The sequence below is a fragment of the Lepisosteus platostomus genome, chromosome 5 (assembly GCF_059453375.1).
Source record: "Lepisosteus platostomus isolate fLepPlt1 chromosome 5, fLepPlt1.hap1, whole genome shotgun sequence".
NCBI lineage: Eukaryota > Metazoa > Chordata > Actinopteri > Semionotiformes > Lepisosteidae > Lepisosteus > Lepisosteus platostomus.
Window position 1 is genome coordinate 64,971,260 of NC_142615.1, and position 24,207 is coordinate 64,995,466.

A 24,207-nucleotide genomic window follows, 5' to 3' on the forward strand; every position below is an offset into this window, starting at 1 on the left:
CGGGCTTCTGTTCTGATATGATTGTACGAGAAGCAGGAGGAATCGCTTCTCTCCTATGGAGCTGAATCAGGAGGGAGACATTTTGTATGCTTGTGCATATGTTAACGCATGACCTACATCGTAAAACTAAATTAAAAACTAACATTAAGTTGTCAAAGACATTCATTTATATACAAACAAGAGACAGACATAGCAATGGTTCTACATTAACTTGTCCTACACTGATCAGACTAATTGAAATGTATGAAAGCCCGTTTCTGCCAGGGAGTTAAAAAACGCGCTATGGTATCGCAGAATTCCGACTAAGTAACTCAAAATTGCGACTTAGTAACTCAGAACTCCGACTTTATATCTAAAATGTTCTTTAGCTCAGCTAGCAAGGCCTGGATTCAAGCCAATACAGTGAGGCACGAAGTAGGGTGGGAGCAGCGAGGGCACAAGCCCTAGAACCCGAATCCGTTACAATAACAAAAGGACAGACAATGAAATATGGGCTATTTCGAAGTCGCAAATGTGAGATATAAAGTCAAAATTCGGAGTTTTTAGGTCGCAATTCTGAGATTCAAAGTCACAATTCTGAGATACCATAGTGCGTTTTCTTTTACTCCCTGGCGGAAACGGGCTTCCATTGGTTCTCAGTGCTGCGAAGCAAAAGCAATCTCTGAGAAATCAGACAAATTATTATCAGAACATGTCAAAAGCTGATCAGTATTTCTTAACTGGGAAGCAAAGAAATGCTTGTATTACACATTTTAATATGACATGCGATTACACATGAAAATTAGTAAAATTATTTTCATTGCGGTAAGTGTTGATAGAACAGCCCCCTCGATAAAAGAAAGTGTGGACGGACGTGTCGCATGTTCCGTACTCTGTCTGACAGCGAGTTTAACACACTGTCCTTGGAAATTAGAAACTAATTGAACAATAAATTAATCTGAGCAAATTTTACACGTGTGGGTGATTTAATTCTGTCGAAATTACGTGGAACTCCTCCGCTGGGGTCAGATACACACGGGAAAGTGTTCAGGCGGCTTCACGGAGTCCCGCCTCAGACTGGAAGCAGGTTCTAATTAGACGCTGAGAACAATCCGGGTCTCTGTGTGTAATTGATTGTGTTGATTGAGCGGTAGTGCGACCATGTGTGTGGTAGCATAGTCCTGCTAGTATAAAAACCTAGTCACCGCATTCACACTCCATGCTCTCTTGTTTCAACATAGTTTGGTGGTTTACATGTCTTACTTCTGTAGCAGTTTAGCGGGACGTCAATTTGGCAATGCGCTCGTTTCTCTTTGTGCTGTGCCTGTGCGCAGGGGCCAGGCTCCCCGCACTGATCTCCGCCGGGCCGGCTGGCTGGGACTTAGAAGCTGCTGGGAAACTGTCCAGAAGCCCCTCACCACCTCTGTCCTGCAGGTTCCACTACTCCTACAAGGTTGGCTATGTCCCCACGTGGGCCAGGAGAAAGACCTTCTTCAAGGACCTGAAGAACAAACACAGCTTTGTCCTGCTCACCACCAACTGTAAGCTCCTTGAGCGAGTGGCTCCACCTGCCTGCAGGGGGTGCTGTGTTCAGGTGTAATTCTATTTCTCTCTCTCTCTCCTAAGGATGAGTACTTCCTGGGTCAGCCCATGTACTTCCAGGCCACTGCCTACTTTGCCACAGCAGAGCAGAGGCTGTACATCCACTCGTGTTACGTAACGGAGAAACCAGACCCGTTTCCCCATGATCGACAACTTGGGGTACGGCCCCTTCTGGGAGGGGAGGTGGGCAGGAGCCCTGAGAGCCTGCAGGGGTTCATCCTTGTCCTTGTCCCCAGGTGCATGGTGGACAGCAAGGCAGATGGCTGCCTGTCCAGGTTTGTCCCCTCCAAGCAGAAGGATGTGCTCCGCTTCACAATTGATGCCTTCCTCTTCCAGAAGAAGCTGTCCAGGAAGGTACTGCTCTCAAAGGCTGCTCAGCCTTCTTGCTCTACTGATCCATTGTCTGCTTTTCCATCCATGATCTAGATGTGAACCAGACTGTGGCAGCTGTAGTGCCTAGAGCTGCCAGCTTGCCTTCACTGATGGCAGAAGGTCCTTCTCTGTCCCTCTATTGGCCTTGATCCCTTAATGCTGTGACCTTCCCTCTTGCAGCATGAAGTGACTGAGCTGTACATGCACTGTGTCATGGCTGTGGCTCCTGCTAAAGCAACACCAGGGACCAAGTCCTGCACCTACAACAGGGAGGCTAAGAGGTACTTCTGCAAGGAGCCTGCTGAAGGTGCTCTGGGACATGCCAGGTGGAGGCCTCACCTGTCCTCTCCTCCAGGTGGGAGGAACTGTATGGTGACCATGAGGTCTGTGCCTGCTGTGAGTCCAGGTGTGCTGGCAGTCGGAATGAAGGTGGGTCTGGTTCTCTATCCCTTGTGGATTGCATCTCTGCCCAAGAGACAACCATGCTTGGACAACTGAGGAATGATCCCATGCTGGACAAAGGGACTGTTTAGATGAGTAGCATCACTGTGGGACTCTGGGTATAGCGGATCCCTCACTCCTGGGTGCTGCTTGTCCACAGGTACCAGGAGCCTGGTGACCAGCAGTCGGGTGGCTGTGGCACCGGTAGAAACTCCTCTGGATGTGGGAGCTGACTGAACTGAGGATGAGGAAGGAGACCCTCAGAGCTCCAGTGAAGATGCTGAGAGCACCAGTGAGGATGTGGAGGGAGCAGAGGACTTTGGAGATGTTGGCCAGTGGACAGGTAGGGTCTGGCAGGAGGAGCCCCAGTAGGGGTGGGTGTCCTGCAGTGTAGCTGGATTGTTCTCCTTCTTCCTCCCCAGGTGTCTGAATGAAGGCTCTAGCCTGGCCCTTGTGACTCTCCTGCCTCCACTTGCCTTGTAATGGCAACATCTCAATAAAGCTGTGAAAGACCCTTCTGCTTGCCCTTGTTTCTTTATGGTTTATAGGTTTGAATGGGATGGAGGAATTCAAGGGAAGTGAGACCCACTAATCAATGGAAGTATTTGTGGGGGTTCCCCTTTCAAGAATGCTTCCTGTCTTGCTGCCAATGAGGACTGAAAATGGCTGGAGTAATAAAGCATTGTACTGGGCAAAGATGGCTGCATTATTCCTTAGGCAGGGCAGTGTGACTTTTTTTACTGTGGGAGAGACAGGTGTTCAATATACTGGAAATCCTCCCATTTCTGAGAGGGGTAGTGCTTATGGAGTGTGAGTTGCTACTGTAGTGCTCAGTAAGAGTGAGATCTGGTGTCCTATTCTAGGCTGCACTAACTGACTAAAAGAAACACAAGGAAGGAATTGTCAACAGGGGCTTGGTGTAAAGTAGGCCTTCCCTTCCTTAGCAGAGGAACAATACTGGTGCTAAAACATCAGTGAATAATGGTGCAGTTAGAATCTCGGAGGTCTTGTCTTATGGGTGTTGGTTTCACAGCAGTGGTAGTGGACAGTTATGAGAAGTATTAGGATCGTGACTGGAGATCCCAGTACTTGACTGGGAAGACAGGTGTTCACAACCACCTCTACCAGCAGCACAGACTGTGTAGATTGAGACTAAACGCTTACTACACAAAGCCTCTCCACTGTTTCAGTGTCCCGTGTCATGGATTTCAAGTGAATCCTAGTCTTCCTTTGTGACTACCTGTAACTTGCACAAATCCTGCTGGCCCACTAACACTGTCAATTTTTAGCCCTACTGCACTGCCCTATTAAAGCTTCAAGGATTTAGGATAAACTATTTTATGTAATGGTTCCAAAGGTGGCTTCTCAAAGCACTTGACATAATTATAAGAATACACAGGATAAAACAATTCCAATAGACAGAGGAGACCATGGATGGTGGTACTAAGAAAAGTAGAAGCAGAGTGGTAAAGAATGGAACCAGTTCAGTAAAGGCTCTTCTACGGAGCAAGGTGTTGAGTCTGAATTTGAAGGAGTTTAGGGAAGGTGACTCTGCTACCCTTGGGCAGAGAGTTCCAGAGTGTGGTGGCATAACAGGAGAAGGCCCTGTCACCCATACAGTGTAGAGGGGCTTGGGGGACAGTTAGGAGACCAGAATTAGAAGACCGAAGGTTATGAAGGAGTAGAGTGATAATAGATTAAACTGCTACTGAGGTGCAACTGAAATGTGAAGGCACGTTCTATAGTTTATGCAAGAAAGGTTAATGTAAGGCTTTTATGGGAAGGGGGTAATGGCAGTACTTTTGAGGACCGTTGGTACAACGGCAGTGCTCAAGGATTCATTTCTAATATTGAGGACAATGGGTTATATACCCATCGTTCTTACCAAAGAATCAGAGAGCTTTTGATGTATAAAAAGACTCCTTTCCACCACTAATTTATTCAGGTTTGGTTCATTTGGGTTTTATCAGTTAAATATTTAATATTGTATTTGTCAGTTTGTTGATGCCTGTATATCACAGTGATCTGCACACACACCTTTGACTGAATATGGGCTGCCAAACCTCTCCACCAAACTTATGTATCACGGTAGGTACACAAGAAGTTTATTTGTAATAACAGGGTTGTTGGTGCCAGTAGTCAGATTGGGTCAATTGCAAGGTAAGAACAGCATCACATTAACTGGAGATGATCCAGAGATAAGCATGCAGCTCTGTACGCCAGATTAATACCGATTTGCAACTCGCTCGTCTGCTGACTTTAGTCCCCTGCTCAGTAATCACAATGTTCCCAATTGCAATGAGCCCAAGGAAACAGCTGCTGCTCTCTAGAGGACACTACAGGACAGGACTAAGTACAATTCCTGCAATAGACTAAGCAGTTTAGTGCCAAACTAACGGAACACTGAATCCTATGGGACAGTTCCGAATGTAGTAACAGCTTAATACTGAAATAATATAAACACCTCGTGATCTTAAGAATCTGTCGCTGTTAAAAAGTATTATAATAATAAGCTAAAATTGTACTGCAGCCACAACACAGTGGACCTGCAGCTCCTGTCCTGATCATACAGAAAGATGTCATCACTGTAACACCTGTTAACAAACATAGTGCCTGCAGTCTGCGAAAGAGAGCTCTGAGGTAAATATTCCTTGCAGGGAAGTGAACTGAAAAACAGGCAAATACATCACTCAGATGAAGAGCAACGACTGTCGCTAAAGAAAGTGAGCGAGGGTACACCTATAGTAGTTCATCCACAGAAATTCAAACATAAATTTGTGACGCACCAGAGTACCACAAAGCTAGAAGCGTGCCTTCAACTGGAGTATTGTAGCACGACTATTTATAAGTAATATTAACTTATTCCAGGCGTTCATCTGGTTTAAGAATACGAATTGATGCCTTCAAATAGACCTTTAACAGTCCTTTGATGTAGAATTAAGAAAATGGGGAATTATTTGATCCCATTCTCAATCCAGTAGTTTATGGACAGGCGCTCTCAGCGGACTGTGTGCAGGAGTGATGGGTGATGTGGAATTCTATGGGCTCAGTGGGACTCTGGGAGTCAACTCAGGGCTCTGCTGTAGATTCCTGTAGAACCGGTGTGAAATGATAATGTATCGTTGGCTGGTATTGTTAATGTAAAGTTTACTGGTAAGTTTTGGCCAAAACATATTTTCTTTCTTCTTTTTTTCAGCATGGAATAAACCTATTACTTGTTCCTTTGCAGCCTACGCATGCTGACGCAGCTACCCACCTGAACTACAAAATGTATGTTGGCCGTTCCGTTACACTATATTGATGAATCGTACAAGATCATAGGATCTATAAGCCTGAAGGCCTGTCTTGTACAGTGACCTGATAAAAATCAAATTAATTACAATAATTTTTATGGAATCCCATTTCCGGTAGTGAGGCTTCCATAGTACACGGATGGAATAGTGGACGGTGGGCTTTTAATTTTTTTTTTATTTAAACACCAGAAATACAAAAACGAAGACAGAATATGAAATAAGATACAGAAATAGACACTTCACATCCAGAATAATTCACAATTATAAAAGCTGAAACTTATACTTTTTTCATATTTCCATTGTATGTCCTTTTTTACTTAAAAAAGAAGGTCTTCTTTAGCTTAGCTGGCAAGACTTGGTTCGAGCCAATGCAGTGAGGCACGAACTAGGGTGGGGGTGGTGAGGGGCACAAGCCCTTGAACCAGAATCCGTTACAATAACAAAAGGACAGACAATGAAATATGGGCTATTTCGAAGTCACAAATGTGAGATATAAAGTCGGAATTCTGAGTTTTTAAGTCGCAATTCTCAGTTAGTAAGTCGGAATTCTGAGATACCATAGCGCGTTTTTATTTTTACTCCCTGGCGGAAATGGGCTTCCATAGAAATGATCAGATTCAGAGCCATTGCAGTTCGTGCTAATTAGAACAACGCCAGTACTGAACCCTCAGCACCGTACTGACTACTGAGCACAACTTCAGCTGCTCGCCAGCTTTGTTACGCACAGTTTTGCATTGCTATTGAGCTCAGAGCAGGAGCTGATCTTCAGACAGTACCGTTTTAAAAAAGCAACATGAGCCAGGCAGGAGTCAAACCTACAATCTTCTGATCCGAAGTCAGATGCGTTATACATTACATCACTGGCCCTAATCTTACGGTGCTCAACTGTACCATAGTGACCTCAGCGCCACTACTAGTAATACATTGCCCCCGGCCAAAATTGCTTAGTAAAAAAAACGTTTTCTATACTTGTCTGTTTAAAAATATTATATCTTTAAAAAAGGCAAAGGGTTTGTGTGTCGCGCTAAAGTTTCGATTCATTTCGAATGCAAAGAAAAAACATTTTCTTCCAAGAAATCATAAATTTGTCTCATCCTCCATACTATAATTCTCTCTTGTAGTAGTAAAGCATTTTGAGTCAAACCGAACAATATATTAAAGGAACAAGTAATAGGTTTATTCCATGCTGAAAAGAGAAGACAGAAAAAACAACGTTTCAGCTGTGAAACCTTCTTCAGGTTTGTTTTCTCTCTTCTCTTTTCAGCATGGAATAAACCTACAGTATTACTTGTTCTTTGCAGATACGCATGCTGACGTAGCTACCCACCTGAATATATTAAACGTTTCATCTATACGATTAACATAATATTCTCCTGAATAACTACAGTAAATGACAAAGCCTTAGAGCCACAGAGAAAAACAAATTGCATTTAAAGTAATTTTAAAGGCTCGAGATAACTGCACTATAAACGCAAATGTTTGTCTTCTTTGTGGCGCTTACTTTTTGTTGCTTTAGCAAATTTCATGCAGTTTATTTCTGACACAAGACATAACAAGCTTGTGTATTTATGACAAAAAAGCGGGGCAACAATTTATATCGGCTCACAATTTATAAAGTGAGTTAAATGCACATATAGTAAATATATTTTCTCATATAATGGTGTGTTTTTTTGTCTAAAAATCCTTCATGAATGGTTTAACAGACACTTTGCATAATAAAAAAATATATGTACGAATTTTAACTTTTTATACAGTAAAGTTTTGTTGTGAACATGAGCCCTGTTTATCGATATCACCAACACAGTTCTGGATTTTATTCTGCCTTCCTATGGACATATGAATTTTCTTTCACACAACAGCTTGCATGTGTGGTAGCTTATTAGCGCCAGGGAGAAAAAGAATATTGTCGGCTTTTAAATGAGAAACCATTTGCGTTTATACAAAATCACAATGCGTTGTTCCAGACATTGGAACATCCTCTGTTTAAACACCTGTCGTTCACTCTAATATTGGCTCCTGTGCTTCGGTCCATTTGAGAGAGAAGACACTGAAAAAGTCGTGTGAAAGTGGATTTTGCACCTGCGCCAGTGCTGTAGTGGTATCATACAGACACCCATACAAATCCATCACACGTTGGAAGGCAACGTAAAATATTGCTCTGTCCGTTGGTGGATTAGGTATGCATGCTACATTTCAACGTAAAATGCAATGTAAAAAGATCAAATTTGATTCAAAATCGATTAATGTAAAAACCGATAAAGCTAATGTTTTTTATCTAGTTTTATCTATATCTATATCTAGTTTTTAAAAGGTCTTAAAAAAATGTTTATCGCGATTGTGAAAGTTAGTTAAAAAAGTTTAAAAAATTCAGAACTGAATATTTGGATCCGGGGCCTCATACTTATCAAAATTATTAAAATAATAATTATTTAACTATCAGATTGTGTTTCTGCAACATTTCGTGCACAGTATGCCGTATTCAACAATAAAACAACAGTCACAACGAGGCCTTTACACCCAGTCTGGGGTATTTTCCCCTTATATATTTTTGCCACTTTATATCGAACCTGTTATACTCCCAGAAGTGCGCAGTAGCTTCTACTTAATAAAAATATACAATTCACCGCTGGTATAAACAGATGTGTGCCATGTCTGCCTTTGTAAGCATTTGTTTCAAAAATAAGTTCACAATATGTTAAAAACACAAAAAGCACAAACTTAATAATACAACGATACAAAATCAAAACAAATCATAAAGCCAATTAAGTACCTATCCTTTGAAAACAGAGAACACCTTTATATCTACAATAAAAATGTGACATTTGTATCTACTTTTGAATTACTGTACAAAGCAGACAGAGTAGTCCCTGAATTCAAAGATCAGATCTTGGCCAAAACAAGACAATCAGACGTGAGCTGAATTCGGAACAAGAGCCTCTGCTTCATCGTTTATTGAGCTTTTGATCAAAGTCTGAGTGAAAAAAAGATCGGCTATTTTAACTGTTTGAATGAAATACACAAAGGGCACCTTCCTTCGAGCCGGAGTCAAGCCAGCAACCTAAGGATTCCCTCTTGTTTTCACTACAATCCTCCACTCTACCAACTGAGCTATCAACAGTTGTCAGGAACTGCTCCCTGGCACATACTGCCCAATGTAGTGAAATGTTCCGGATGATTTAAATCCCAGATCGACATTGTTTCCAACTCGTTTCCTTAGTCTTGTTTACCTTGAATTTAAGCCACAAACCAGGATTCTACTGTATAAACTTCTGGAGATATTACAAAATGTTTGATGGAGCATCAATCATTCCAGGCGGAAATTGACACCTTTCTTTCTCGAGGGATCATATTAAACATTTCATTTGGATCGAGAAGAGGATCACCATGAGACACAAAACAAGCAGTTTCATTCTGTCTTTATTAGAATCTGTATCATAGCTAATGCATGTAAAGCCTTTAGTATGCGAGAGTGAGAGTTCAGTTATGCCAGGGAGTGTGAGAAAAGAGAACTGAAATTTAGTAAATTAATATTTAAATAGAGTGTAAATCTTCAAAGTGTCACTGCAAAATTATTACCAGCTGCCGGACGTACTTGTTTTGGGACTATTTCCAATAAGTACCGCATTAGTAGTTGTGTGTCCTTACTGGTATCTTTTAAACATTCGGTTATATACAAACGGGACAGAGACACAGTAATAATCCGATTTTAATGTGTCCTGCATTTTAACTTACTGAACAGATAAATTGAAATGTTCTGATTCAGGACCCCTGCAGTTTGTGCTAATTAGAACCACAATAATACTCCTGAGTCCTGAGCACCACACTGAGCAAAGGTTCAGCTGAACTCTGACTTTGTTCAGCACGACTTGTTGTTGCAGTTGAGCTCAGAGCTGGAGATGATCTCCATATTCTACCACACTAACTAGTCCTAAACGTAGTACACAGTACACACTTTTTTAAAACAATTTAAAATATTACACAAAGGCTGTAAAGCACACTCTAAATCGATCCGAATATTTGATTTCCGCGATCCGTTTAGGCAACATTAGGCAACGTGGCGCTTCTCCAGCAAAGCATTTCTCAGTTTTGTGAACTACTGGTGCTTTTATCACACCAACTGACGTATCTCGTCAGGATGGCCGAGTGGTCTAAGGCGCCAGACTCAAGGACTCCTGTCTTTCCATTGCTTGGGTGTTCTGGTCTCTGCATAGAGGCGTGGGTTCAAATCCCACTCCTGACAGCTTTTCCCTCTCTTGCATTTTTCCTGTCTTCTTGTGCTCGCTGACAACGACAGAAAGAAGAAAACGGAGAAACCGGCTTGCGGGCACATGATGGGCAGGGAAATGCTTCGTGAACACTTCAATGTGATTAGCAGAAAGTCAAATAGGCTTCGATTTCTCCCTTAAGAACTGTTTGGGGTGCCTGTAATCGAGTAAAGATTTACGGTCAAGGTATGCATTCAAAGGTGAAAGACCGAAATATAAATCCAGAAGAAGACGTATTAAAACATATTGTTTTCCCTGCGGTTTCCCCTGTATTTCATTAAATGTGGCATTGTGAAATCAGCCTGTAGCCCTACGGAATGCAGCCACTCTCCCGGTGACAGCGGCAGGAGCCGAGAGGATTAAATCAGAGCTCGAACAGAGAGTTTAAAAAATATGGGCAACTAGAACATAGATCATAGAACATTTTTATTAAACTTTCCTATCTGCTCGGCCTTACTGAAGTATTTTAGCTGCATTTTTGCTTCTATTTATATACTTTACAGTAGATAGTGTTTAGTAAGAGAAGAGAGATACAAGCGCTAAACCCCCACAATAACCAAACCTTAACTAAAGCAGGAAGATCAGTTTCTGCTCGAGACAGCCGTTTTCTGAACTGTAAACCCTCAACACTGGCTGGAGACGCTGTGTCCGGACTCCGGGAGGTTGTATAAGAAAAGACTCGGAGAGCTGCAGACTCATTGCTCTGCGCTCCCCGTGCGGAATGCGCGTGTCCTCCCTCCTTCATTACCTTCATACACTCCTCTCAAACCATATCAAACTCCTGCAATATTTCGGTGAACAGATACTGGGTCTTTCTTTCCGAGATCATAGGCAGAAACAATAAACACGGTGAAAACAGGAAGGTATTCTGATTGTATAGAGAAATGCGCAAAAATACATTTCCTAAAATCCAATAAAATCTAGTTACATTCTGATGCTATTTTGATGTATCTGAATAGTTTTGGCACAGTTGTTACAGCAAAGAGACAAATAAACTTTTTTAAATTTCATTCGAGCTGTAGTTTAGAAAATGTTTTTTCAATTCTCTAAATAATACAAACACAAACACCCGTTGTAAGCGACTGACCATTGATATTCTTGAATTATAAGCCCGTACACACGCTGGCAGGCAGTTCAGAGAATATGATGCCCCTGCAGGGGCCGAATATTAGACAGACGTATACATACAGTCATCGTGTGGAGTTTATTCCTCCTCTACCGCAGTCTTTGCCTCTTGTCACATTTGCGCTTAATTGTCGATTTTTTGTATAGAACACCGAATATCTTGAGGAAGCCTGTCAAGCGAAGATTGATGGATTATTGAGGTGCAAACACTGGTTCAAAATCAACATCCTCTGCTATTGCCGTTGTTTCTTTGATAATTTCTTCAAATTCCTCATCTGACCTTCAATATCGAGGGATATTGAGTATAATACCATACAAATTGTAACTTTCTTTTGATTGCCAGTTTTATTAAAATGCCATCCCCTTTTACAGTTATTTTAGATGTTTGGCAAGGCGTAATATCCCCCCTCTCACCCTCAGCTAAAATATTTTAAAAGTACAACAACATTACATTATATTGAACAGCGTTTATGTTAACATTTATATTCAAATTAAGGTAAAAATACGAAAATATTAAAATAGAACTCCGGCGATCTGTTGTTTTTGCTTGACAAGTTCTCGAACAATTTTGCAATGTTTTTTAAATTACTTTAGCTGAAGATGCAACGGGAGCATAAGTGAATTCTCCCTCACTCACTGGAACATATAATTCTATGGGTGAATACTAACTGCTTGCAAGTTGCCAATGTCGGTAATTATTGGAAATTCCCGGTAATGTTGACTCTGGTACTCAATTGTTTACTACTGCAAATATCAAAATAGTTCAGGTTTTGCGGAACAATTAAATTTTTGCGGTGATGATGTTTACTATAGGAAGAAGTGCGTCCCTGGGTGTGATCAAAAAACCCACCTGGGGATTAATAGCCGAAAACGCTAACCGATTGCACCACAGAAATGCTTACACCTTACGCTTTTTTTCATTTACATACTTTTGGTGAACAAAAAAATTCGCTCGCATTTCATCTTTCGCAAGCTGTATGATTTAAAAAAAAACAAGTTGTTCTGCAAAGGAAATGAATAAACGCATTAAACCAAATCAAGAACTCTTTGAGTGTCCCAAATTACATGTTCTGTAAAACAAGACAGGAAAAAAAAAGGTACCGCTGGAAATCGGATCCAGGATTTCCTCTTTATGAAACAAGTCTTTTAACCAGCTTTACCACAGCACTGGCAGAATACTATTCTTATACAGGTGGGTACCCACCCTCAAACCTTTGTTCTCTCGCTACTGTTACAGGAGGCGTTGTAGGACTTTTTTAGTTCAGAAAAAGCTATCAATTCATCTTACATTTCTACTCCATCAATATTAGCAATGCTATCTTTACTAAGCTCTAAATATAGCTCTAAATAAATGCAAATTTTAAAATACATTTTAAAATAAATGCTATTCCATATGTTGTAACTTTGTGGTATTTAGAAATTTTAGGATGCAAGGGAAAGTATTACTGTATACAACTGTGAAAGAGGCTTGTATTTTAATACAATTTTCGATCAAAAGAAAACCAAAGTCCCTATGATATTACCGTCAATATCTCTTGATATCAACGTTCAGTTGAAAGATTTGAAGAAACTCTCAAACAAGCAACTGCAGTAGCAGAGAGTTTTGATTTAAACCGATGCTTGCAGCTCAATACTCCATTCATCCTTGAAAGAAGCAAAGACAGGGATATTTTGAGTGTCTCCATGATCCTCTTCTCAATCCAAAAGAAAGGTTTTATATGATCCTGATCCCACTAGAAAACGGGTCAATTTCAGTCTGCACTGATGTCCCTTCAAACGTTTTATAAGAACTCTGGACGTTTATACAGTGGAAGCCTGGTCCATTTCTTCTTCTGAACGAGACTATGGGAGTGAGTATTTTGACGTCGAACTGGGATTTAAATAGAGGAACACTACACTACATTGGGCTACACGTGTGAAAAACCGTTTACTTTCCGACCTCTCGATAGCTCAATTGCTAGATCTTAAGACTATAGACAAAAACAGTGGGCATTTCTTATGTCCCTGGTTTGAATCCAGCTCGAAGGATGGTGTTTTCTTGTTCCTTAATCAAAAAGTGAAAATTGCGAATTTGTCTTTCACTTTGACGTTCACCCGAAAGCTCAGTATATAAAGAAGTAAAGGCTCCTGTTCTGGATCCTAATCCTAATCCTCACGTCTGATTGTTTTGCTCAGACCTTTAAAATGTACACTGTGGACTGTTTGCTCTTCCTAACACAATTAAAAAGCCGCCGACAAACTTATCGATCGGGAGTTTAGTTCAGTGATAGCGCGCACTTAAGACGCTCCGTTTTCTATCGCCGGCATCTCTGTATTCTTTTTAAACGCGATATTTTTTATTCTTCGTGTGTGAATTTCAGGGAGACTCATAAACCCTTTGTCTGTTTTAAAGATACATTATTTTAAACCAGGCATAATGAAAGACGTAGTAACTAGACACACATACAAGACACATGAATAGTAGCGGCTTTGAATGCAATACAAACGCCAATGGCGCAATGGATAACGTGTCTGATTACGGATCAGAAGACTTTAGGTTTGTACTCCTTCCTGGTTCGTGAAGAAGCTTTTAAACCTCACTACTCAACACTGACATCGTAGGGTGTGCGGTCCTACACAACCTTACTATCGACTGGATGAGTCTTCTGTTCAATCTCCGATTCTTTCCGCACATTCCTGCTATTTCACCACCGTTATTGTAGGATAACAGCCACAGACACGAGAAGATATACTATTCCGAACAAATGTCTTAAAAAATCACGTTGAAAAAGGTGACAATACGTTTTTGTTTCTTTAACTTAACCTTACTTTTGCCTGTAAAGTTCACATTATTTTCTGTAGCCGCAAATCCCCAATATTTCTGCTGTCTCCCGAGAAACACAAGCATGGAGTCAAATCATATTAAATAACACAACACATCTATTAATTTAACACCCAGATGTGACAGAACACATGTAAGACTTACACACAGCTTTTAATATGCTCTAGTGAATTTGCAGGTGTCCTGGGGAGGGAAGAGAACTGATATTAAGGAAATACATATTTAAAGGGGATGTAAGTCTTAAATGTGTTTTGTCACATCTGGGTGTTAACTGAATAATTTTTTAGCATTATTTATTGTGTTTTGACTCTATACTTGTGTTTCTCAGGAGAGAGCAGAAATATTGATGTTTACATTTCTATTCACATTCCCGGTGATATTGACTGAGGTAATGCAGAAGCATGTTCTCTATAACAATAAACGGTGCGAGAAGACAGGAAGAAAGGCACCGCTAGGATTTGAACCCAGAATCTCCTGTTTACTAGACAGGCGCTTTAACCAACTAAGCCACGGCGCCGGCAGAATCCCCCTCTTTTACTGCGACTTGGACACACCGCTCTGAGACACCTGCGTTCAGTAAGCGCTGAGTCGGCTGGCTGAGCACGTTGCCTCCTTTAGATTCAATAGGAGCCCCGACACTAAGAGAAACGTATAGAAATGGGTTTTATCCGGCACTTTTCATGTCCAATGCGCTTGACATCTCCCACGGGCGACAAAGTTCATTTACGACACCTTTCTTTCTTCTTTCAGCAGGAGTACAATAATGGCAACAACATGCTTGGAGTTCGGCATTTCATTTAGTCTGCGGAAACATCGTATCGGAATGAACTGCCTGAGATAAAAGAGTAATTGCGGCTTCAGATCGTTTTTACAGAGCATTGCGTTGTTCTGCTCATGCTGACTACACGCTTTCGATATGTCATTTACTGCAAGCGTTGCTTTTCCAGGTTTTTCTGAAATTCCTCGCATTTGAGCCAGCACTAAAACATTTCATTCCCGTCGCTGAATACATCGTGGAAACGGTATTTGCAACGGAATGCTGTCACACATGAAACATTTTCGTTATTCGGTTCTGAAGTTTGAAAATGAAAATAAAACGGGGGTCACCTCATAGGCTTGAAAGAAGTCCAAGCAGCATAAAAACCCACGAATTCTCACAAAGGCTGCACCTTTCTTCTGCTGCTTTTAGAAATCTGCCTTAAACATTTGAATGCATACCTTACTGCTGCTAATCACATTCACGTGTTTACGAAGCTTTTTTTCTGTCCGTTATGTTTTTGCTAAGCAGTTTCTCCGTTTTCCTCGTACTGTGATTGTCAGTGAGCACAACAAGACTGAAACAGTGTAAAGGCAGGTAAAAAAGACAGGGTAAAACGCCTGACTGTCAGAAGTGGGACTTAAACCCGTGCCTCTATTTGGAGAGCGAAACACAAAGCTTAAAAGACACAAAGCTGTGAATTTGCTGTTTTAAACCGCTCGACTGTTCTAAAGATATGTGTGCAATCATTGCACCAGTTGCATCCGATTTTCTGTAACTTTAGGACGATTGATACGACTGGACGAACACAATTTGTGGCGTTTAGCATGACATGGAAAACGGTACCGGAGCATTCGGGTCCGGACTACCAGACTCAGAAACAGTTTTTACCCCCGCACTATCAAACTATTAAACTCCCAGCCTCTCTCACTCTCTCCTCACCTCTCACCTATGATCTGAACCTCACAGTGCCTTCTTTCTTACCAAAAACCCAAACACACATTGAAAATCTACCTCTCCCATACATGTCAAAAGCTCACTCCCCATCATTTCTATCCCTTTATTTCATTCTTTTGATGCATGTTTTTGCACATAACCTGTTACCTTTTTGTTTTTTTTGCACACTGCCTGGTGTTGTTTTTTGCACATCGGCTGTTGTCTCTTTCTTTTGTTATACTATTGTATTGTTGTTGTGTTTTTTTCTTTGTACTACTTATGTCCGAGAGCTAGCTAAATACCATTTTGTTATTCCATATACCTGCGTATGAGTATAATGACAATAAACTTGAACTTGAACTTTTAACTTGAATTTGAACTTGAACTTGACATAGTCTTGCAGGCAGTATATTATTTTATCGTTTACTCGTATAAAAAAACATGGTCTTCTCGTTCCTAAGTCAGATTTTTAGTGCTTTCGAACGTTACTTCCAACCTGGACTGACAGCTCACCAGATTTGTTTGTGATCAGACCATGGAGTGGGGGGCTGTACCAAGCGTAGGTTCCTTCCCAATGCTGAGGCGATCATTTGGAAGATGGGTGTGAAGAGAGACAAGCTTTGTCGACTAAAAAACAAGGCAGGATAAGCATGAACACTAATCACTGGCGACAGTTATGCTCTCTTACTATTGAGACTCCTACATTTTTTTTGAAGACTTTGAAACTAAAGGTAAGCGGAGACAAACGAAACAGGTACGGGTGGGGATTGAACCCACAATCCTCGGTTTACGAGACCGACGCCTTACCACTTGGCCACCGCGCCTTCAAATAAAGAGGAGAATAATGTTGTTCAAATTATTTTTTTCTGAACCTGGTTTACATCGCCTGGAGGCAGCAACAACAATAAAAGGGATACTTAACAAGGAGATGCGCTGTAGCAGTGCAACTCCAACAGATGCTCCTGAAGAGACTGGAGGTTTAAGCCAGCTCCTTAGAGCGCTCGGCCGTGTTACTCTCAACAGCGGCTCTTCAGCTCTTGTTGTTTGACCTAGTGGTTTTATAACGCGTGGAAACGACCGCAACTTCATTTTCTGAGATGCTTTCTCTCATGTGGTGAAATCTCGACCTCTTTGGCATCTCTGGCAATAGTTTTTCCTGTAGAGCACCTCTGCTTATAGTGCCCTTGAAGTCATTTTATTTTTACAGGAAGACGCATTCCCTAACAATCTCTCCTGTTTTAGAAATGCTTCATAAGGCATGTTTGATTCAATGGACAAACAGTATACTAATTGTACAATGCAGATCTATGCGGCATTTGTACTGGATTTGACTGGGATTCTGAAATACTTCTTGAAAAGGTATTCAGATTTTCTTGAACCTATAATAAAAACACAGACCCGAAACTCCCTAGCTTCCAATCTCTTGCTGTCCTTAAACTCGGACGTGATGTTCTGCAGACGTGCAGTGTCCCTTTACTCTCGTTGTTTTCAAAACGACCTCCGTTGTCGGGCGCAGTTAAAGTGGAACTGGCCTGACCGCACAGGAAATTACTGAATGATAAAATGTTTCTACGGCTCAAAATGTCCCTTTAGACCCTCGTCATGTCTCTGTGAGGAACGGGTAGGTAGAGAGGTTTAACAGATGCTCACGATGTTTCACACGGGGTGTTACCTGTTGTAGTGTTTCAAAAGATGTGTTAGCGGACCACAGATTATCTTGAAAAGATTCGGGTTTGCACTGGCTGGGATTCAAACCTGACTCAATTATTTGGAAGGCGCCTGTACCACCAACGCACTTCCGAGAAGCACCTACAAATTATCACAATCCTCTCTCTCACCTACAAAGTTATGGAGACACAGACGTCCAATGAAAGCTCAAGGCTCAAATCCTTTGTTGTGATATCATTTTAATTAATATTAGCTTTGATAAGGTGTCATTTTTGCCACTTAAAGGTAAAGTCTGCTCCTTTTCTCCTGGTATAGAAAGAACGTGTTCCATCTTTGTTTAAAAACACCACTAAAAGTAAATTATTCAGCTCTACCGCCTGTGAGCATTGACAAGACATCTCAAAAGGACATATTAAATAAGAACACGATCCTTCCTGTTACCATTCCTGTGGTTGGGGCGTTGTTTCACCCTTTTGCGTTAAATCATCAGTACTGCTGTTTTTCTATGGATAGTTTAATCAAGAGCACTTAAAAGATGCAAAAAGCTTTCAAATAAAATAGAATTGAAAGACAGTCGAGTAAGGAGGTAGAAAAAAAGCACTCCCCCGTCTGGGAATCAACCACCGTCGCCCATGTAACTGGATACAAAAATAACAGATTAATTTGTGCCCAGTCTCTTGAAGCTTCGATGCGATTATTTTTCCTTCCTTATTTCTTCATTCCTATGAATTTACTCTGTAGTAGAAGAAACGCGAAAGTGGGAAACTGCAGGCATTCTTCGTGAGTGGTGTGATCAGTGAGCATTTGCACATCTCTAAGTCTGTTCCATAAACTTTATCATCGGGGATGTAGCTCAGTGTTAGAGCGCATGCTTTGCATGTATGAGGTCTCGGGTTCAATCCCTGGTATCTCCAGGTGCTTTTATATTAGAGTACTCGCATCGCAATCTTCTGTTGAGTGAGAACTCTTTGCTCGTGTTCAGAGAGAGCCAGGTTTACACAATTAAATGCAGTTTACACAATTAAACTCGACGTGCTGCAGGGTTGCGCTGCTATTTTAAATGTACCTCTTTTAGTTCTGTTAAATCCTAAATTATTTGAACTAATAATTTAGTTCAAAGTCAGGAAATCCAGAGATTGCTTCACACTTGTCGTGGCTGTTGCAGAAAACACCTGTTGAATCTCACCCGGGATTTCTTGATTGATCATTCAGCGAGCGAATCCTCCTTCTGAACTCAGCACTAAACTGAAAGCTTCACGAACTCCTCACTCCGTGTCCTGTACTGCTCTCGTGTAGATGTGAAGCACAGCCATAAACACACCTTGAACTTTTTCCGTTTGTTAAGGAAAATGCAAAAGAGCATGACAAGTATTGATCGTATAAAATATCCATGGCACAACTCGAGAAAGTACTGAAGGACTACACATCGACTTTTGATGATTACAAGAGATTCAAGAAACACAATCGTCCGCACCTGGGTTTGGATCCTGAACGCTAGAGTTAAAAGAACATAAGCGACGGATATGACCTATAAACTCTCTTAATTGTCTTATAGTTTATTAAATAAAACAATTTCTAAATGAATTCTAACTGTTGATAGACGATTTATTGAATTTTAACAAAATCACAATTACAACCTTTTTCGGTTAAACTGTTATTCACATGCTCTAACGTAAATAAACGTTAGTGTCTTCCGGTGTGTGAGTTAATTTCTCCAAAAAAATATTTGTTAGTCTGGCGGGAGGCTGTGCAAGGTGTTAAGAAATAGAATTTCTAAAAGACAGGCTCCCTAAGCTTAACATCAAGGCTGTTTTCTCTACAGAAATGCTCTTTAAATTTCAGCACTGTTGCAACTCCCTTTATAAAGGGTGTGCACAAGTATACAACCAAGGCATTGAAAGTTTTTTTTTTAATTATTGTTCCAAAAAATGTTCCATTTGTTTTCTTTTTAATGTTGTTGATTAAAAGATTTTATTAAATGTGAAAAAAATCTGAATGTGAAAAAAGGTCAAAATGCTATTGAAAAAAAACAGTAATGTGAGGAAAGATGGACTGTGGGAGCCCCTTAACTACCCATGTCATGCTGTATTTCTCACTCATTCTACTGGGAATGGTACACGTGACTTGCGAGGATCCCGACAGTGGTGACTTTCTTTCAGAGCCCGGATAGCTCAGTCGGTAGAGCATCAGACTTTTAATCTGAGGGCCCAGGGTTCAAGTCCCTGTTCGGGCCGATGTGCTATTCTTAAGTCTATTGTGAATGTCATTCTAAATAGTCTTTTATCTTTCACTCTTCTAGCTGTACTGTGGTTATTTTAAATGTCCATTACTTGTATTTACAGTAGTGTATTTAGTGTTTCATTTCACAAACCGAAAATGTTCAAGAAGATCTTGTCACTCTACTCCACGTCATTATCTAAATTAAATCACAGTAGAGTACAGGACACGCAGTGAGAGGCTCACACAGTGAGTACTCTTGAATACGACAAGAGGAAAGGCACACTGCACATCTGCAGAACATCACGTCCGAGTTTACAGTGACAGCAGAGGTTGGAAGCGAAGTAGTTTTTTATTACTCGCTCGCTGAACGATCTCTCAAGAAACCTCGGTTGAGATTTAACGGGTGTCTAATAATCACGTTCAAAAAGGTGACGATGTTTTTTTTAACTAGGTAGCCTTAATGGCATCGTGGTGTGAGTAGATCTTAAAGCAGCTGCAGACAGAGTACCCGTAATGGCAACACGTTTCTGCTTTGAGTTCGGCTTTTCTTATTTCTTCTGCAGAACCAGTGGTATCGGAATATACTGATCCGCATAAAAAGCGCTTTCGGGTTCTGATCATTTTTATTGAGCGCTGCTCTAAACTTTTGCTCGGGCTAGTTTTCCCCATGAAAAAAAGACATATCCCTAATTACATGATTTCACTTTTTTTCTTATCAACGAGTAGAAAGAAATAAAATATATACTTCATTATAAGTACCACAGGCAAGATGCCGTTGCGTTCAGGTCGCAGTTACCCCTGGAGACGTTTGCTAAAATCTCACTTCTAATAAAGAGGTCTTTCTCGTTAGAGTAGGATCGATAGAAGCCTTAAGCGGGGGAAAAAATCACAACATCTCGCATTTCACGTGTTTAATGTTAACTGTCTCAGTGGTTGCTTTGGTGATTGATGGCTCTTCTCCCTCGCAGGGTGACGGCAAACGTCTTCAGGGAGGGAGTCTCCCACGCACGGCTTGTCTTTATCAAGAGCTGAGACAACAGAAACAGACTTCCAACTGACATTAATTACTTCTTGAGCGTTTATGACCGTCTTTAAAAGTTGAGAGCAGGTGAAAAAGTCTTTGGAAATGAGGAAATGACTGCCGACAGTAAACAGAGCTGACGCTCAGCTGCAGACAAGCGCTCCTCGTTAGTACAGTATAGTGCTGAGTACCCCCGCTTGTTGCGCGGGAGACTGGGGTACGTTTCTGTGACAGGGCGCTGGTTTAATTTTTTAACAACCTGACTTCACTTAAAAAGTGTGTACTGTGTACTACGTTTCGGACTAGTTAGTGCGGTAGAACATGGAGATCATCTTCAGCTTTGAGCTCAACTGCAACAAGAAGTCATGCTAAATGTAGTTTAGTGAGTAGACATCGCGAGACAACAGAACGAGAGTAGAAAGCAGGAATATAAGGTGTAAGGGCATGATCTGTGTAGTTAACAAAATAGTTAAAATAATATTAAAACGTCTCTTTATTAAGATACACAACATTTATGGCGACGAGAGATGAGTGCTTGACGGACTCAAAGCGAGCAGAACACTGCAGATTTTAGTTCTCTTGCTGGTAGAAACGAACTTTTGAATTTTCTGACTGTTCGTTTAGCTTGCCCATTGGAAGATATGGCAGCCGCGCCGAGAAGCTTTGCTTATGCCCGGCTTTTTTCACCGCTTCTACTGAACCTCGTAGCTCCGGATTTGTATACGGAATACAAGATATGGATGGAGTCGTACAGATTTTTTTGAAATAGCCGGTGGATCTACAGAAGCTCAGGATGCTGTGAGACGTGCTACATTACTGCACTGTATCGGGGCTCCCGTGCAGCGGATTTTCGCCAATCTCCCTGGAGAAAAAGGTACATATGAACAGACTGTAGCTGCCTTAGACGCTTACTTTACACCGCGGAGAAATTGTGGTTTTGGAACGGCATAAATTTAGGCAGAGAACTGTTGATGCTTTTGTGACTGCACTAAGAGAATTGGCTAAATCTTGTGACTTTGGAGTATTGGAAACTGACATGTTAAGAGATCAACTTGTGGAAAAATGTGCACATAAGAGACTATAAATTGCTGCAGGAGGAAGGGCTGACTTTAAAAAGAGCTCTTACAGTCGCTAGAATTCATGAAGCAGCTCAAGCAGAATCAAGAATGCTTTCTGACCACAGTGACAAAGTGACACTGAACGGGGCGCTCGCTCAAACTTTACAAACAAAAGCCGAGCAGCAGGACACAGTCATGCTAGAGAAATAGAAGAACAGGGGACGGCTGACATTACATGTTACAGGTGCGGACTAACAACGCACAAAGCAGATGAATGCGGAGCGTGAACAGCAAAATGTCTACACTGCAAGAAAACAGGACATTGTGCACATGTCTGCAGAACATCACGTCCGAGTTTAAGGACAAGTATACCTTTTATTGTTGTTGCTGCATCCAGGCGATGTAAACCAGATTCAGAAAAAAATAATTTGAACAACCTTCTTCCCATGCTTACTCAAAGGCGCGTTGGCCAAGTGGTAAGGCGTTGGCCTCGTAAACTGAAGAGCGTGGGTTCAAGCCCCACCTGTGCCTGTTTCATCTGTCACCGCTTTCCTTTAGTTTCAAAGTCTTAAAAAAACTTGCAATGTAGGGATCTCAATAGTAAGAGAGCATAACTGTCGCCAGTGATTAGTATTCGTGCATATCCTGCCTTGTTTTTTAGTCGACAAAGCTTATCTCTCTTCACACCCATCTTCTGAATGATCGCCTCAGCATTGGGAAGGAACGTGCACTTGGTACAGCCCCTGACTCCATGGTCTGATCACAAACAGATCTGGTGAGCTGTCAGTCCAGGTTGGAAGTAACGTTCGAAAGCACTAAAAATCTGACTTAGGAACGAGAAGACCATGTTTTTTTATACGAGTAAACGATAAAATAATATACTGCCTGCAAGACTATGTCAAGTTCAAGTTCAAATTCAAGTTAAAAGTTCAAGTTTATTGTCATTATACTCATACGCAGGTATATGGAATAACGAAATGGTATTTAGCTAGCTCTCGGACATAAGTAGTACAAAGAAAAAAACACAACAACAATACAATTGTATAACAAAAGAAAGAGACAACAGCCGATGTGCAAAAAACAACAACAGGCAGTGTGCAAAACAACAAAAAGGTAACAGGTTATGTGCAAAAACATGCATCAAAAGAATGAAATAAAGGGATAGAAATGATGGGGAGTGAGCTTTTGACATGTATGGTAGAGGTAGATTTTCAATGTGTGTTTGGGTTTTTGGTAAGAAAGAAGGCACTGTGAGTTTCAGATCGTAGGTGAGAGGTGAGGAGAGAGTGAGAGAGGCTGTGAGTTTAATAGTTTGATAGTGTGGGGGTAAAAACTGTTTCTGAGTCTGGTAGTCCAGACCCGAATGCTCCGGTACTGTTTTCCATGTCATGCTAAACGCCATAAATTGTGTTCGTCCAGTCATATCAATCGTTCTAAAGTAACGGAAAATCGGATGCGACTGGTACAATCAGCACACATTTTTCAGGATAGCCAAGCAGTTTAAAACAGCAAATTCACAGCTTCATGTCTTTTAAGCTTTGTGTTTCGCTCTCCAAATAGAGGCACGGGTTCAAATCCCATTCCCGACAGTCAGGCGTTTTACCCTGACTTTTTTATCTCTTTACACTGTTTCAGTGTTGTTGTGCTCGCTCACAATCACAGTACGAGGAAAATGGAGAAACTGCTTAGCAAAAACATAACGGACAGAAAAAAGCTTCGTAAACACGTGAATGTAATTAGCAGCAGTAAGGTATGCATTCAAATGTTTAAGGCTGATTTAAAAAAGCAGCAGAAGAAAGGTGCAGCACAATGCAACACAATTTGTGAGAATTCGCGGGTTTTTATGCTGCTTGGACTTCTTTCAAGCCTATGAGGTGACCCCCGTTTTATTTTCATTTTCAAACTTCAGAACCGAAAAACAAAGAGGTTTCATGTGTGACAGCATTCCGTTGCAAATACCGTTTCCACGATGTATTCAGCGATGGGAATGAAATATTTTAGTGCTGGCTCTGCTTTAAAAAAAACACTATTGTTCCAACCCCCAAAAAGACAAAAGTGGCATGCCTGAATAATTACCGCCCAGTAGCATTAACATCTGTGGTGATAAAATGCCTGGAGAAGCTGGTGTTGTCACACATCAACTCCTCCATCACAGAGTCCCTGGACCCCCTGCAGTTCGCCTACCAGAGCAACAGATCAGTGGATGATGCTGTCTCCCTGGCTCTGCATACAGCCTTGGAACACCTGGACACTAAGAACTCGTATGTGAGAATGCTGTTTTTGGACTACAGTGCAGCATTCAATTCCATCATACCCAGTCAACTGGTGACAAAGCTCAGGGGATTAGGTCTGTGCAACTCTGTCTGCAACTGGCTGCTGGACTTTCTTATCGAGAGATCACAGGTGGTGCGGATAGGCAATAAAACATCAACACCACTCACCCTGAGCACTGGAACCCCACAAGGCTGCTGTCTGAGTCCAAGGTTGTACTCCCTATTTACTCACGACTGCACAGCAAGACACAGCAACAACCACATCATTAAGTTTGCCGATGACACCACTATAATAGGACTGATCAGTGATGATGACGAGTCCACTTACAGGGATGAAGTTGTACAGCTGCTTCGGTGGTGTCATAGCAATAACCTG

The 24,207-nt window shown here is 41.3% G+C and overlaps 1 protein-coding gene and 4 non-coding genes across 5 annotated transcripts; 3 read left to right on the top strand and 2 right to left on the bottom strand.

Moving 5' to 3' along the window:
- The first annotated feature begins 1,619 nt into the window (after positions 1–1,619).
- Positions 1,620–2,733, top strand: LOC148671309 (zona pellucida sperm-binding protein 3-like). The gene is made up of 5 exons (XM_088631789.1): positions 1,620–1,740; positions 1,818–1,935; positions 2,134–2,234; positions 2,309–2,382; positions 2,555–2,733. The coding sequence occupies exons 1-5, from the start codon at positions 1,724–1,726 to the stop codon at positions 2,629–2,631; spliced, it is 387 nt and encodes a 128-aa protein (XP_088487915.1). The 5' UTR covers positions 1,620–1,723; the 3' UTR covers positions 2,632–2,733.
- Positions 2,734–9,816: 7,083 nt separating this feature from the next.
- trnal-caa (transfer RNA leucine (anticodon CAA)) lies at positions 9,817–9,927 on the top strand. Its single transcript has 2 exons — positions 9,817–9,854; positions 9,882–9,927. It is a non-coding gene; the product is annotated as a tRNA-Leu (tRNA).
- Positions 9,928–14,341: 4,414 nt separating this feature from the next.
- Positions 14,342–14,415, bottom strand: trnat-agu (transfer RNA threonine (anticodon AGU)). The gene has a single exon. It is a non-coding gene; the product is annotated as a tRNA-Thr (tRNA).
- Positions 14,416–16,343: 1,928 nt separating this feature from the next.
- Positions 16,344–16,415, bottom strand: trnat-cgu (transfer RNA threonine (anticodon CGU)). Its single transcript has one exon. It is a non-coding gene; the product is annotated as a tRNA-Thr (tRNA).
- A 3,004-nt stretch (positions 16,416–19,419) lies between these two features.
- trnak-uuu (transfer RNA lysine (anticodon UUU)) lies at positions 19,420–19,492 on the top strand. Its single transcript has one exon. It is a non-coding gene; the product is annotated as a tRNA-Lys (tRNA).
- The last annotated feature ends 4,715 nt before the right edge of the window (positions 19,493–24,207 follow it).

Coding starts and splice junctions, on each gene's coding strand:
- LOC148671309 (XM_088631789.1), top strand. Junction 1,936..2,133: donor AGAAGAAGCTGTCCAGGAAG/GTACTGCTCTCA, acceptor TCCCTCTTGCAG/CATGAAGTGACTGAGCTGTA. Junction 2,383..2,554: donor TGCTGGCAGTCGGAATGAAG/GTGGGTCTGGTT, acceptor GCTTGTCCACAG/GTACCAGGAGCCTGGTGACC.